Below are 12,924 nucleotides of genomic sequence, written 5' to 3'. Positions count from 1 at the left end.
TAATTAGAACCATTCTTCACTTCTTCCTAAAACCCCCCAAAACACAATTAAGAGCATCTTTAATGCATTCATTCCATGTGGCAGGAGGAACTGCTTTTAAGTGGCACTGTGATCCTGTGGATTGGACACTACACTGGGAGTGGAGAGACAAATTCTATTCCAGCTCAACAGCTGCCAATTCACTGCACAACCACAGAATCATAGAATATCAGGGTTGGAAGGGACCTCAGGAGGTCATCTAGTCCAACCCCCTGCTCAAAGCAGGACCAATCCCCAATTTTTGCCCTGGATCCCTAAATGGCCCCCTCAAGGATTGAACTCAGAACCCTGGGTTTAGCAGGCCAATGCTCAAACCACTGAGCTATCCCTCCCCCCGAGTCACAGCTGTGGAGCCCCAGTCCTCTGCCAGCTGTGAAACATGTCCCCCTTTATAAGTGTTTTAAGATCTATGGTTGAAAAGCTCTGAAGAAAAACAGGAGCTCCCCTCCCACTTCCATTCAGATTGATGAGGAATTAGTGGTCAGTTTAGCAGATGGCTGAAGGTATGTCTACATTGAAAAGAAAAAACCAAAGAGTGTTCTTAACCCATGTTAGCTAACCTGAGTTAAAAAGCAGTGAAGAAACAGCAATTTGGCTTTTCACTCAGGTTAGGTGCTTGAGTTCAACCCCGGGCTCCTTTATAGGCTTTAACTTGAGCAGTTTACATGCGGTGCCATGTCTTCACTGCTATTTTAACGCAAGACAGCAACCCGGGTTAGCTAACCCAAGTTATATTTGGGGGAGGGGGGCAATGTTGTCATATCCTCAAGAGCCGTATCTCCTTGCCCTCCCTGTTCTCAAATGAAAAAAATTCTTTCTTGAAAGCAAAGAGCCCGGAGAGACCAACCAAAAGCAGTCTGGCCTATCTGAATCAGGCATTTCAGCAAGTACTTGCCAGGCGTTTATTTCTGAAATATTCGACACATACCAAAGAAAGCAATTCTGACACTCCCTACAGCTCAGGAAAGCTTATGCTCAAATAAATTTGTTAGTCTCTAAGGTGCCACAAGTACTCCTGTTCTTTTTGCGAATACAGACTAACGCAGCTGCTACTCTGAAACATGTCTCAGGTAAGCACTCAACTAATTCTTTCCTCTCCTCCCCCTCCCTTCCTCTGGAAAGGTAATGCAAGCAGCTTACATTTTGCTGAAAGATCAGACAGACACCTGAAATGTAGGGCCAAGGCAGCCAGTCAACGCCCTACAGGGCTGCTGTGCTGTCTCATGAAAGAAGCTGGAAAGACAAGATAGAGTCTAACACTGAAACCAAGAATGAGACAGACATGGCTAGTAGCTGATCTGGAATGTCTGACCCGTTCTCACACGGCCAAGCTGTGTGCAGAAAGACTCGATGTAGTAAGATGAGGCCCTGAAACATAAACCCTTGGTATCAGAGGCCCCGGTATGAGATCTAAGGCCTGAGCTAAAGTAATGGTCAAGACTTTGCTAACATAAAGCAAAGTTAAGCTGTGAGCCAGAGGCAGGCCCTGCTCACAGAAGCTGGCAAGGAAAAGACTGATATTGCATAAAGATATGCATCCGACTTATCACCAAACATGAGCAGAGCACCACACAGGTATCTTCTGACAACATTACTTACAGTCAAAGGTTAGGGGTTTTTTTTGTTTGTTTAAAGTTACCCCACCCACTTTATCCACACAGTCATTCAGGAACCCATTTCCTTCTAAGGTGAAGGACTAACTCTGACCAAGTACCACAGGAAAGGATCCCCAAATAATTCCTTTTCAGAGCTCAAGGTTCTCCCAAAGGGATTAAATTAGGGAATTCACAGCAAAGTAGACCAAGAACATCTTTCTCTGGATTTTTATTTAAATTGCAAGTTCCTGGGGCAGGGGTCTTTTCATTATAAGTTTGTGCTGTGATTAGTACAACAGGGTTCCAGTCTGTGACTGGGGCATCTAGACAACCACAACACAAATATTGCATCATTTCCCTACAACATATTCATAACAGGATGAGGTCTTTTCTGGATAGAGAGGGAAACGTCTTGGGACTTTTCATTTAGTAGAGTGGACTGGTCTGCTACTTCACATTTTCTGAGTGCTCTTATGGGCTCAGCAGCCCTCTCTCAAGTGTAGAGATAGATTAGATCGTCCACCAATCAAGAAAGTAGGCAGAAACTGGTAGGAAACAAGCCTTGCATTCCACCTGGTGCTCACTTAAAAAAAAAAAAGCCCATCCTCCTCTAGATCATGTGGGGTTTATATGGCAACTAAAATAGGGAGAAGCCAGGATGGAGCAATAATTGCCAGGGAAGACATGATCTGAAGTGAAAGGCACTAGAGATGGTTGTCTGGCAGAAGAGGCAAAATTGGGATTAAAGGAAGCTGAGACAGTTTTAAGAGTAATGGAAACCGAGGGAGCTGGAGGAGTACAGACAGTTAAGGCATGCACATGAAGTACTGATTGCAGGAGCCAGTTCTGAAAGCTGAGGCTGTTGGATGTAGAGCTGTGGGAATATGAGTTGACGGGTTGGTCCAGAAATGAGAGCAGCTGTAAAGAGCCTGCCCTGAGAAAGCTCTATGCAAGGCATTCAAGAGGTCAGAGATGAAAGCTCTGGGTCTGCCTGAGGCTCTGTGCCAAACTCACTTGGGGCTATCAGTCTGTTCCGCCTTTTTAATTGGGGCCTCCTTTTGCTGCACAGCCTGCCTGACGTGGCCACAGATGTGCAGGGATGGTCTGCTGTAGCAGGGCACTGTTTAAGTAAAGCTATCCTGGAAGTCTGCAGAGTAGTTCTGCAGAATGAAGCATTTACTTTAGTTTGAGTTTCAGCCATTTTGAGTGAGCTGTGGACACACTGTATTTAAAAGCTGCTGCTGCAAACTCAAAGGTGAAGCCAGAAGAACAAGCTGGTGACAGCAGCTCTCGGGAGGGACCAAAAGAAGGCACCAAACCTCCAGCATTGGGACTTGCCAGCTGATGTCCATTACAACAAGGAGGAATTAGAGTCTGCTGTGGACTAGGTGCTACAGACACAGCCAAATCATGCAGCTAAAAACAAACAAAAATTGAACAACCCTGTTCATTTCCTCAGAAGTGACTGTGCACCAGGGACTAAGTTACTGTAATAGGTGGCGTTCTCCAGTACCTGTGTTTCTAATGCCCTCTACCAAATTCGAAGCTCCAGCTGCTCTCGCTGAGATTCAATCCTCGTGCACGGTGCGCTTTTGCTCTTCACATTTACAATAAATTATATTCTCTCATTCCCCCTCCAACCCAGACATCCACTGGATTTTCTCCCAGCCACTTTTTTTTGGGGGGCTGGGGGCAGAGGGGGTGGGTAAGGAACCAATACCACCAACTTTTCCAGAATTTAACACTTCATTAAAAGAAATTAAATACTTCCGCAAAGAAAGTTTTCCAAGAGTGGACTGAGGCAGCACTGTCTTCCCATGACTGCAGACTGCTCTCCACTGCCTACCTGGCTCAGAGCTTTCCCAACCTACAGATATGAAAACTGACCAGAGTTGTCAGTTTCCACAGCAGCTATCCAGAACCTTGTTGGCAGCAGTGAAACTGATAAGGATCACATCAATTTCATTCTGCTACTGACTGCTTTCCCTGTGCTCACAGCTTTGCCAATGAGGCTCTTCCCTGAGGAGGCCTCATCTCCCTTTCATCTAACCTAGACTATAGTTTCCACTACTTTCCTAGCATTTGAGTGAGATCAAGAACTGTAAGAAAGTAAATTGGCTGCAACTCAAACCTAATCGGATGCAAATTGTGCTTGCTGACAAGAGGAAACATTTAGAGGAATGAGCCTAGGTGGCCTCTATGCTAACTACTGAGTAAGTTGCCCTATCTTTTGATACAATGGTTCAGTCAGTTAACTGTGGAATTCAGTCCCACAAAATACATTGCTAAAGAAGAACAGTAACGTCTGAAGTTAAAACAGCAAGACTTTAAAAGGCTGGAAAGGATCTGAACCCACATGTTTCAGAGTGTAAGCCAACCTCTAAATGAATGGAGGTTAGAAGAAGCTCTCTTTGTGAGGTGGGTTATTCCATCACTTCCAACTGCAGAGTTTCTTGCACATGTCTCTGAAGCAGCTGATTCTGCCCATTGAGGAAGACAAGATATCGGACTGCTCAGCTAATCTGGCATGTGTTGGAATTCTCTCAGAGCTCTTTTCCACACAGGTTATCCACAACACCTCGGCCAGTTCTGGGAAAACACTTTATCCAGTTCTCTGGAATCCAACAAATCAGTTCAGCCCCAGACTCATCACTGAGGTTTCTTTATTGGCATACAATCAAGCTACACTTCATCAGACTCAAGTTGGGGGGGGGGGCAGGGGGTTTACAGGGCATACCACACATCCAATGTACATAATCACGAATCAATAGTATTAAGTGTATCATGTACTTTATGACTGATCTAATTTATGATTAGTCTACTAATTTTTGTAACCAATCCCTGTACAGATCGAACTATCCACGAGCTACAAAGTATGCTAGTGAGCAAAGCTGCAGCTGCAAGCTTGTCACACAACTCTTTACTTTTTTTTTTTTAATCTAACTATGTTATTTACAAGGCCACTTGCGAGTTTATGCTTTGTCCATTGCTAACCTCGGTTGCGTTGCTTCTTTTTGCATTGTTTATGCAAGCCCTACAGCATGTCAACCTTCATGTTATGTTTCAGCCTTGGGAATAGCTTACTGAATCTATCAAAGTTCCTAAATACTTGGGTATCAGTAGCCCTTAGCGCTCTTTAATTTAGACCTGGCCAGGAAGCTCCAACTGCTCCTCTCTGGTACGAACCTTGTAATAGGCATCCATTTCTGACACTTCCAGGAGAGGCTGTCAAGCACTCTACTAAGAGCTATTTCTTGAAGGCTATCCTGAGACTTTGTGCAGTAACAGGTAACTGCCATGAGCATGGAACATTAGTGCTCAGAGCTTTGCAATTGCCTCCTAGTCAGTTACAGGTGAATTTTAAGTTACTTCTCATCTCTGTTGCCCTCAATGGTCAGGGAGATACACTTCAACCTATGCCCGATATGGCAGTAGAGATCGACTGAGATCCTCTTGCTGTGTGGGTTGCTGGGTTAACTCTCTGGATTCCCTCCCCTTCATGGTATAACAGACCCTGAAATTGGGAAGTTTGGATTGGTACCGACTTTATGTTTTGTTGACTGACTATTTTTAAAATCTGACCTATTCAAGCAGGATGGTGAGCGAGCAGCAGTTCTGGTAGTAGCAGTTTAGTGACATGATTTGGGGAGAGCTGCATATGTAACTTGGGGGGTGTTAAATTGTAATTTGTTGCCATGGCAGTAGAGTGGTCAGGTATGGGGGAAGGGGACGGACTTTGGGGCAAGTACTGGTTTTAGTTGGGGCTGGTGTCTACTGGCAGTTGGTCGGTTAAGGACTGTATCTCTGTCTTTGTGAAAATGCTAGAAAGAAAATAAAATTCCAAAACGAGCATTGAACAGTTTGATCTTCAACCTCCTTTGTGCAACCACTATTTTTTTTTCTTTGGGAGGGGATGGGGGGGTGTATTTTCCCAAGGCCAATTTATATGAATGTAATCTAAGACTGGGCATTCTAGAGGAATAAGAAATAAGCTTTGAAAAGATTTAACTGTTTGGCAGCTCAGTGCAGCCCAGCTTCTGGCTACAGCAGTGATTTGTCAGGGTGCAGAGTGGGCTAGCAGTGAAGAAGAATTCAGAATGGTACGCAGAACAAAACAGAGATCATACACTTTACATTCCCCTCAAGGAGCCAGCTGAGACAATCAGAGTATTCGAAGAATTCACCACTTGTTCACATAAATTAAACATGGGTCACTACCACGGTGAAGAGCTGGATTAGAGCTACAGTCAAAATAGTTTTTCGTCCTAGTTTAGAAGCATTTCACTGAGCCAGTAAGAGTCACTTAGGAAGAGTGAGCTCCAAGTCTGCTTGTGCACATAAACAGGTCTGCATGGGGCTCAAGGAAGTCAGTGGGGCTCAAATAATAAAATGAGTGCAGGTACTTACTTGGAATTTCACTAGGCTCATTCATAGTAGGCAAGATGTTTTCAAAAAGAAAAGGAGTACTTGTGGCACCTTAGAGACTAACCAATGTATTTGAGCATGAGCTTTCGTGAGCTACAGCTCACTTCATCAGATGTAGATACTTGCTACAGCAACAGAAAAGTTTCCACATCACTGTATAGTTAATCCACCCCCTCAAGAGGCGGTAGCTAGGTCGATGGGAGAATTATTCCTTCAGCCTGTGTCTACACTAGGGTTTAGGGCAGCTTAACTAAATCTTTTTCACTCTCTTGAGTGATGTAGCTAGGTTGACCTAAGTGTTAAGTGTAGACCAGGCCTTGATGTATAATCATCACCACACATCTGTAGAGTAGGGAAGTACTATTATCCCATTTGACAGATGGGGAACTGAGACCCAAGAGGTTTAAGTGACTTGCCTAAAGTCACACGGGAAGTCTGTGAAAGAACAAGGAACTGAACCCAGGTCTCCTGAATCCCAGGCTGCAGCCCTCACCATTGGACCACCCTTCCTCAGTAACAATAGCCCAAATACAATGGAACAAGGAGTAAACATGAGAGAGAGAAGGATACAAGATATTAATCTTTGGCAGACAAGCTCAGTGCTTCTTCAGACTGGTCTTCACTGGAAGTTTAATCATACTTAAAGAATCAAGTTACATGGTGATGCTGTCCTCAGCTGCTGGTGACCAAGCTGTGATCACCATTGTGTCAGGTAGTCACACGAAAGCTTCTGGTCCCATGGCTAGCTGACATGGAAACCATGACTCGGTCTGCTCTACGCTGGTCAGCATTGTATTAACTAACCCAACTGTTAAGTCATTTCAAAACACAGTTAAATATATTCCCTAGTGAAGACAGGGCCTTAGCTGTTGCACAACACTTAGCTACCATGGTGATAAAGTGTTTTAGAAGATAGATACAGATTAACATAGTTGATTTTTCTGGTCATCCATTGCAGGGAAGCATCCACAGCCTGGGGAAAAGGCAGACAGACAGACAGACATTCTTTCCCCACCCCTACCTGACATACCAAAGCAAGTGATTTCTTGCTTCGCATTTGATGTCCCTGTATAGATGCCCTCCAGGTTTCCTTTCTAATAAAGCTCACAGTATAAACATATCCAATGAAATCAGGAAGAGTAATACTTCTATTACCTGCCACTGGCATACACTTCTTCCTGCCTGCTCAGGCAGGGAACTGGCCGCATGTACCCAGAATGAAAGGGGGAGCACACATGCCAGACAACAATGAAGAGGACAAGACTGCTGAACATTTTCTACAGTTTTCAAGCACACAGCAATTGTATTTGAAAACTACTTTAATAAGGGTGGTTTGTGCCACTCTAGCTGATAATCTGACACTGAAATAGCAATTAAATATTAACTTGGGACATTTAGGCTACCAGAAATCACCTGAAAGAAAACAAGGTACTAAGGGGACTGATTTTTTTTTTTTTAATATATATATAAACATAGATTTTACTCTAGCTGCATCTAAATCCTCAGCACAAAGCTCCGTCTTTTCAGGGAAGATTAACATATTTAACACTACTAAATTCTATGTAATCTGCAATCATAGAAATAGTAATTCAATCAAGGCTAGCACCAGTTAAATTTTACCCATTGCTAGCCTAAGAAGTGTCTTTATACCACAGTCAAAAAATGCAAGGTTCAAACAGAGCTCTTTTGGGCCAGAGCAGGAACAAGCCGCAGGCTGGTGAGGAATCCACAGCAAGTATCGCTAATCTAGTTTGGAAATAAAAATGTACTTCAGCTGAGAACCAGCAACTCGCAGTAAATCCTGAAAGAAGCTGCAAGTGATTTTAGGTCATCCAGCCAACACACCTCCACGGACTGATCGGCACTGGCAGAAGACTGCAGCAGTCTGTCAGTTTTCCTTCTCCAGCATGGAGAGCTCTCAAGGTATTGATTCAACTAAAGCATGAATGGCAGGCAATATAAGTAACTGAGGAGACACCAGCTGAGGAGACACCCGGAAGTGGGGAGAAGGTGGAAGTTTATAATCTAAAAAAATAATAATAAACCAATCAGCATGTTAGTACAGCAAGACAACCTGCAGCAGATAACAAGGAACAGCATAATCAGGAAGAATCACTGCAGTCCAAGTAAATATGCCTAGGGAGAAGGCTGCTGTAATATGGCTTAATACAATAGACGTGATCTGCATCTTTTACTGTTAACTTGGTTTTCTGTGTCTTATTTAAAACTGACATCTCCACAAACATATCCAGTTTCACATGGCAAGATATTACCCTTGATCACATTACTACATCGCCTGTGCAAGCTATTAAAAACTTTAACAAACTCCAATTAAGAATCACAGAACAGTAACACATACATTTATTGAAAAGACTGAATGCAGCCAACACAAGAGGCCTGATCTTAGCCCTGGCATGCATCTCCCTCCAGCTAATCAGCAGCAGAGCACACTATAACATTTCACTTGCCATTCTGAAGTGACTGAAAGAAAACAATGCAAAAGCAGCATTCTGTTCTCCTCTCAGCAGCAGTAGGATACCTTTAATTATGGCCTTCCAACAAGGCAAACAATGATTTAGCGAAACAGGAAGTGAAAAAGATATTCCAGCTGCAGTGTTTTTTAAACAGATGCTTGATTTGTAAATGCTGCTATTCTACAAGCGTTCGTTTGTTTCTAGATTTCTCTGCATCCTCGTTCACCAACCCTGAAAGGACAAGGGGAATGAGCTAAAAGGTGGCAAAATCCAATATTAAAATTCACAGCACTAAGGCTACTAAAAAAAATAATTCATACACAATTACCTCAAGATGGCGTGGAGCTGTCTAAACCTCACTTTGACAGCACGAAAAAAGTAGTGATTTTTCCACTGTACATGAGGACCTCGTTTAATCATGTACGTCAGAAGTGTGGGTTCGTTGGTAGCATTCTGCTACATTGTACCCATGATCATCTCCTCTCCCCCCTACCCCCAAAATATACATCTGGTATTATCAATGGGAATCATGTAAACCTTTCCGGTACAAATATGATTAGCTCAAGCACAAAAATGAACAGGATTGGAAGATTTAGACACTAGGTGGTCTGCAATATGTTGGATAGAACTGAAATATGTGAGAAATTCATTTGTCAACTAAGGAAGCTACCTACCAAGATGTATTAAGCAGTACTAGAAGCTAAAAATCTTCCTTTGAGACCCATACTAAAAGGCTTCCTCCAAACTAAATATCAGCAACACAATGAAACAGGCAGCAGCAGAATCCCAGGGGTGTGTAGCAAGCACTTTAAACTCATTTTATCAATATTTACTTGGTATGAACAGTGTCTTTACACACGACCCTCTCCTGAAATTCTCATAAAATGGCTGTCCAGGCAGCACCTCACTTTCTGTATGACGCTACTTACCCAAAAAGATATACAAGTTGGGCATACAGTAATATGGAAAGGAGCTCTCTCCCAACAAAGGAAAGAGGCAGAGAACTGCCCGTGTATATGGCTTGATTTGCTAACAGCAGTCTCCCACCACCAAGACAGTTTAAAGTAGACTGAAGCGACACCAAAATGTAAGTCATTCCAGAGAAGGTAGAAGGGATCCTTTATGGATTAGCATCCCTTTCCAGGCAGATTTCAAAACACATTAGTGCTGGCTGTGGCAGCAGATACCAATTCCACCCCACCCAGGGACAGAAGAGACTAAATATTTTTGCTCACCCCTCATCAAAGTGTCTCACCATAGTACATCTTACAACTGCAGACAACATTATTTCAATAAAGCAATCCACTCCCGAGGAATGAAATCAGGGTTTTGTACTGCACTGGTGAGATATCAAGGGCCTTTTGCTGAGGAGGAAGAGGGAATTCAGATTTCTTCCATCAAAGAAGGGGAGGGTATTCTCATTTGCTATATTAAATATTTAAGGTGTTCGAAACACTTTGCTGGAATGTAATTCACAGTTTCCTAAAAAAAAAATCCACTATTTAGTAGAATTACCAGTCTCGGTTTCCACCCTCCCCAGGAAACCAACCAAACCCAGATCATATGAAATCAGCAGCTGCTTCTACCACAACTGCACTATTTGAAATCTCTTCCTCCCATTACCAAATAGACAGTGATTAAAATACATTCAGAGAAGTACTGGCCACTTTCATTTCCCCCTCTTGCCCCCACTGGAGCAAACACCAGTTGGTTCTTCTGGGGGGGGGGCTGAATTTACGACATTATAAAGGTAAAGATCACAGTCAAGCATCCCCCAGCTGCAACCGGAGAGAGCAACACCATTTCCGCGGGGAGGGGGGAACCGATGCACAGGAAGGTGGCGGCAGAGGGCGGCTTCCCGAAGCAGGTTCCCAGCCCGTCGCTCTCCGCACAAGACGACACTCGCCCCGGGGGGGGGGAGACAGTCGCCCCGGGGGGAGGGGTGGGGGGGACCCTTCCCCATCTGGCGGGGCCCGGCTCCGGCCCCCACCAAACTCCACACCGGGCGGGCTGCATCAGCCGGTGGGGCGAGGGGCTGCGGCTCCCGGGCAGGGGCAGCTCAGCTCCGCCGGGGGCGAGGACAGAGCCCGGGGGGCCTGGCGGGCGCTCCAAGGCCGGGCGGAGCGAGAGGCCGGGGCCCGTGGGAGGCTCAGCGGGGTCCCGATGGGGCCGGGTTTCCTGCTCCGGGGTGGGGGAGGGGGCCGAGCCCCGCTCAGCCGTTGGGCGTGTGTGTGTGTGGGGGGGGGTCACAGGGGTCTCGGTCGCGGCCGGGGCCGGGTCACTCACCGCTCTGCTCGCCCAGGAAAACCAGCTTGAATTTCCGCAGCGGGTTGCCGAAGTCGCCGCCCGTCGACATGATGGAGCCGCCCCGCGCTGGCTCCGCTCCCCGCGGCGGGACCCGCGCTCGCGCTCTCGGCGGCCGGCAGGGAAGGAGGGAGGGAGGGAGGCTGGAGCCGGGCAGGGGCCCCGGGGCTGCTGGCAGCGGCGGACAGTCCCCGCCTCCCGCAACTCCGGTTACCAAGGGAGAGAGCGCGGCGCAACCGCTCGCAACGCGCAGCGCAACCGACCCCGCGGCTCTCGCGTCGGGACTCGGCGCGCGCCGCGCCCGCCCCGCCCACACAGGGGCGGGCGCGCGCCCGCCCGAACGCGCCGCCCAATCAGGGGGCCGGGCGCGGCGCGCGTCGGGGGCCATGCGGAGTGTGGCCGCGCGGGCAGAGGGCGGGGTCGGAGGGAAGAGGGGCGGGGCGGAGAGGCCTGGGCCGCAGGCGGGGCGTAGCGCTGGACGGTCTGGGGGCCGCCAGCTCCCTCCTGCCCTTCGGCGAGGCGTTAACCCTGAAACCTAACGAGGGCAGACCCCAGTTAAGGCTGTTAAGGAATTCACTGCTGACCAACTCAGCTGCTGCTGCCAGCTGCAGCGGTTGTTCCTGGGCAGGGATGTGGGAGCTGGGCAGCTGGCTCCTGTCAAAGTTTCCTGGGTTGGGGAGCTCTGCTCATGAAAATCTTTTGAGTCCTCTGGTGCTACGCCCTTGAGAAGGAAGAGCTGTATCTTCCCCATCACTAATAAGAATAGCCCCTGAGCAGTAGAGAGAGGCACGTTTTTCTGACAAATAGGTTATTTGTTAATAGTGAATTTAGAGCCGTACAGTTTAAGGCCAGAAAGGCACAGCAGAGCATCAGGTCTGACCTCCTATACATCACAGGCTACCAGCCAGCACCTGCACACTAAACCCATCAACTGAAATGAGACCAAAGTATTACAGCCCACAGGAGACTAGAGTGTCATGTGCTACAGGGAGGGACTAGGAAGGATGGAGATGCTCCAGAGCCTGAAGCTCCCACAGTAAATTTGACATGAATTTGCCTGGTCATATCAACTTGTAATTTTTATACACCATTTACAACACAGCCAGACAAAGACATGCAGCTGTTACCAACCTTGTAACTTTTATCCCATGGGACATGGGAGACACAAGCTTCATTCCCCTTGCTGCCTGATATGAAGAAACAATTTGAATTTGAGTCGCTCATATTTGCAGGAAAGTGTCCTAGGCACTGGGATATAGACTATTCTGGGGTGGGTTTTCCTTAGGGTATGTGTACACTGAAAATGTTGCAGTGCTGGCCCATGTCAACATAAACACTCACTAAAACAACATGACAGGTTTCAGAGTAACAGCCGTGTTAGTCTGTATTCGCAAAAGGAAAAGGAGTACTTGTGGCACCTTAGAGACTAACCAATTTATTTGAGCATAAGCTTTCGTGAGCTACAGCTCACTTCATCATGAGGGTTCTCCCATTCCTGCAGTTAATCCACCTCCCTAAGAGGCAGTAGCTAGGTCAATGGAAAAATTCTTCTGTCAACCTAGCACTGTCTACACCAGGGTTAGGTCAGCATGGATTAGGTCAGACCTCACTCTCTCTGTGCAGCATCTCTCAGGCATGTGGATTTTTCACACCCTGAGAGACGTCACTATCCCAATGTAAGTTTTCAGTGTAGACCAGTCCTTAGTCTCTCCTGTTGAAGCTGTTCCACTCTGTATAAATAATTTGATAGTCATTAGAGCAGGATATGAATTTGAGTCTCCCACCTCCCAGATAAATGCCCTTGCCACCAAGCTATAGGGTAATTCTCAGTCTCTCTCTGGCCCAATGACGAGTCAAGTAGTTTATATAAAAATGGCATGGAACAACTTTAACAGGAGAGAATGTGAGACCACTAGTCTAGGCATTAGGGCACACTCCTGCAATGTGGAAAAGCCAAGTTCAAATCCCTCCTCCAGCTGTGACAGTACCCAGGTTTGTGAAGCACCTTACTGCTACCTCCCCTTAGTGTGAAACAGCCTTGTTTCTGCCTGCTGTAGTTCAGCTCCCTGAAACCATCAGCCTCTGGC

The 12,924-nt window shown here is 46.3% G+C and overlaps 1 protein-coding gene and 1 long non-coding RNA gene across 4 annotated transcripts in view; both read right to left on the bottom strand.

Annotated features, from left to right (window-relative positions):
* Nucleotides 1-11,194, bottom strand: part of RAB6A (RAB6A, member RAS oncogene family) — a 99,946-nt gene extending 88,752 nt beyond the window's left edge. Inside the window, exon 1 of one of the 3 annotated variants that reach the window (XM_037880072.2) lies at nt 10,820-11,194. In XM_037880072.2, coding sequence (XP_037736000.1) covers nt 10,820-10,889 — 70 coding nt within the window. In that variant the 5' untranslated portion in view covers nt 10,890-11,194. The remainder of the gene's footprint in view (nt 1-10,819) is intronic. The other 2 variants (XM_037880120.2, XM_037880192.2) reach the window with 2 other exon arrangements.
* On the bottom strand, nt 7,501-10,404 carry LOC122462787. The gene is made up of 2 exons (XR_006285584.1): nt 9,769-10,404; nt 7,501-8,084 (listed from the first exon to the last, which is right to left on the bottom strand). It is a non-coding gene; the product is annotated as an uncharacterized LOC122462787 (long non-coding RNA).
* Nucleotides 11,195-12,924: the final 1,730 nt, after the last annotated feature.

The sequence above is a fragment of the Chelonia mydas genome, chromosome 1, assembly GCF_015237465.2.
Source record: "Chelonia mydas isolate rCheMyd1 chromosome 1, rCheMyd1.pri.v2, whole genome shotgun sequence".
Lineage (NCBI taxonomy): Eukaryota > Metazoa > Chordata > Testudines > Cheloniidae > Chelonia > Chelonia mydas.
Note: the sequence above shows the minus strand (reverse complement) of the source record. Positions and strands in the feature narration are given on the sequence as shown.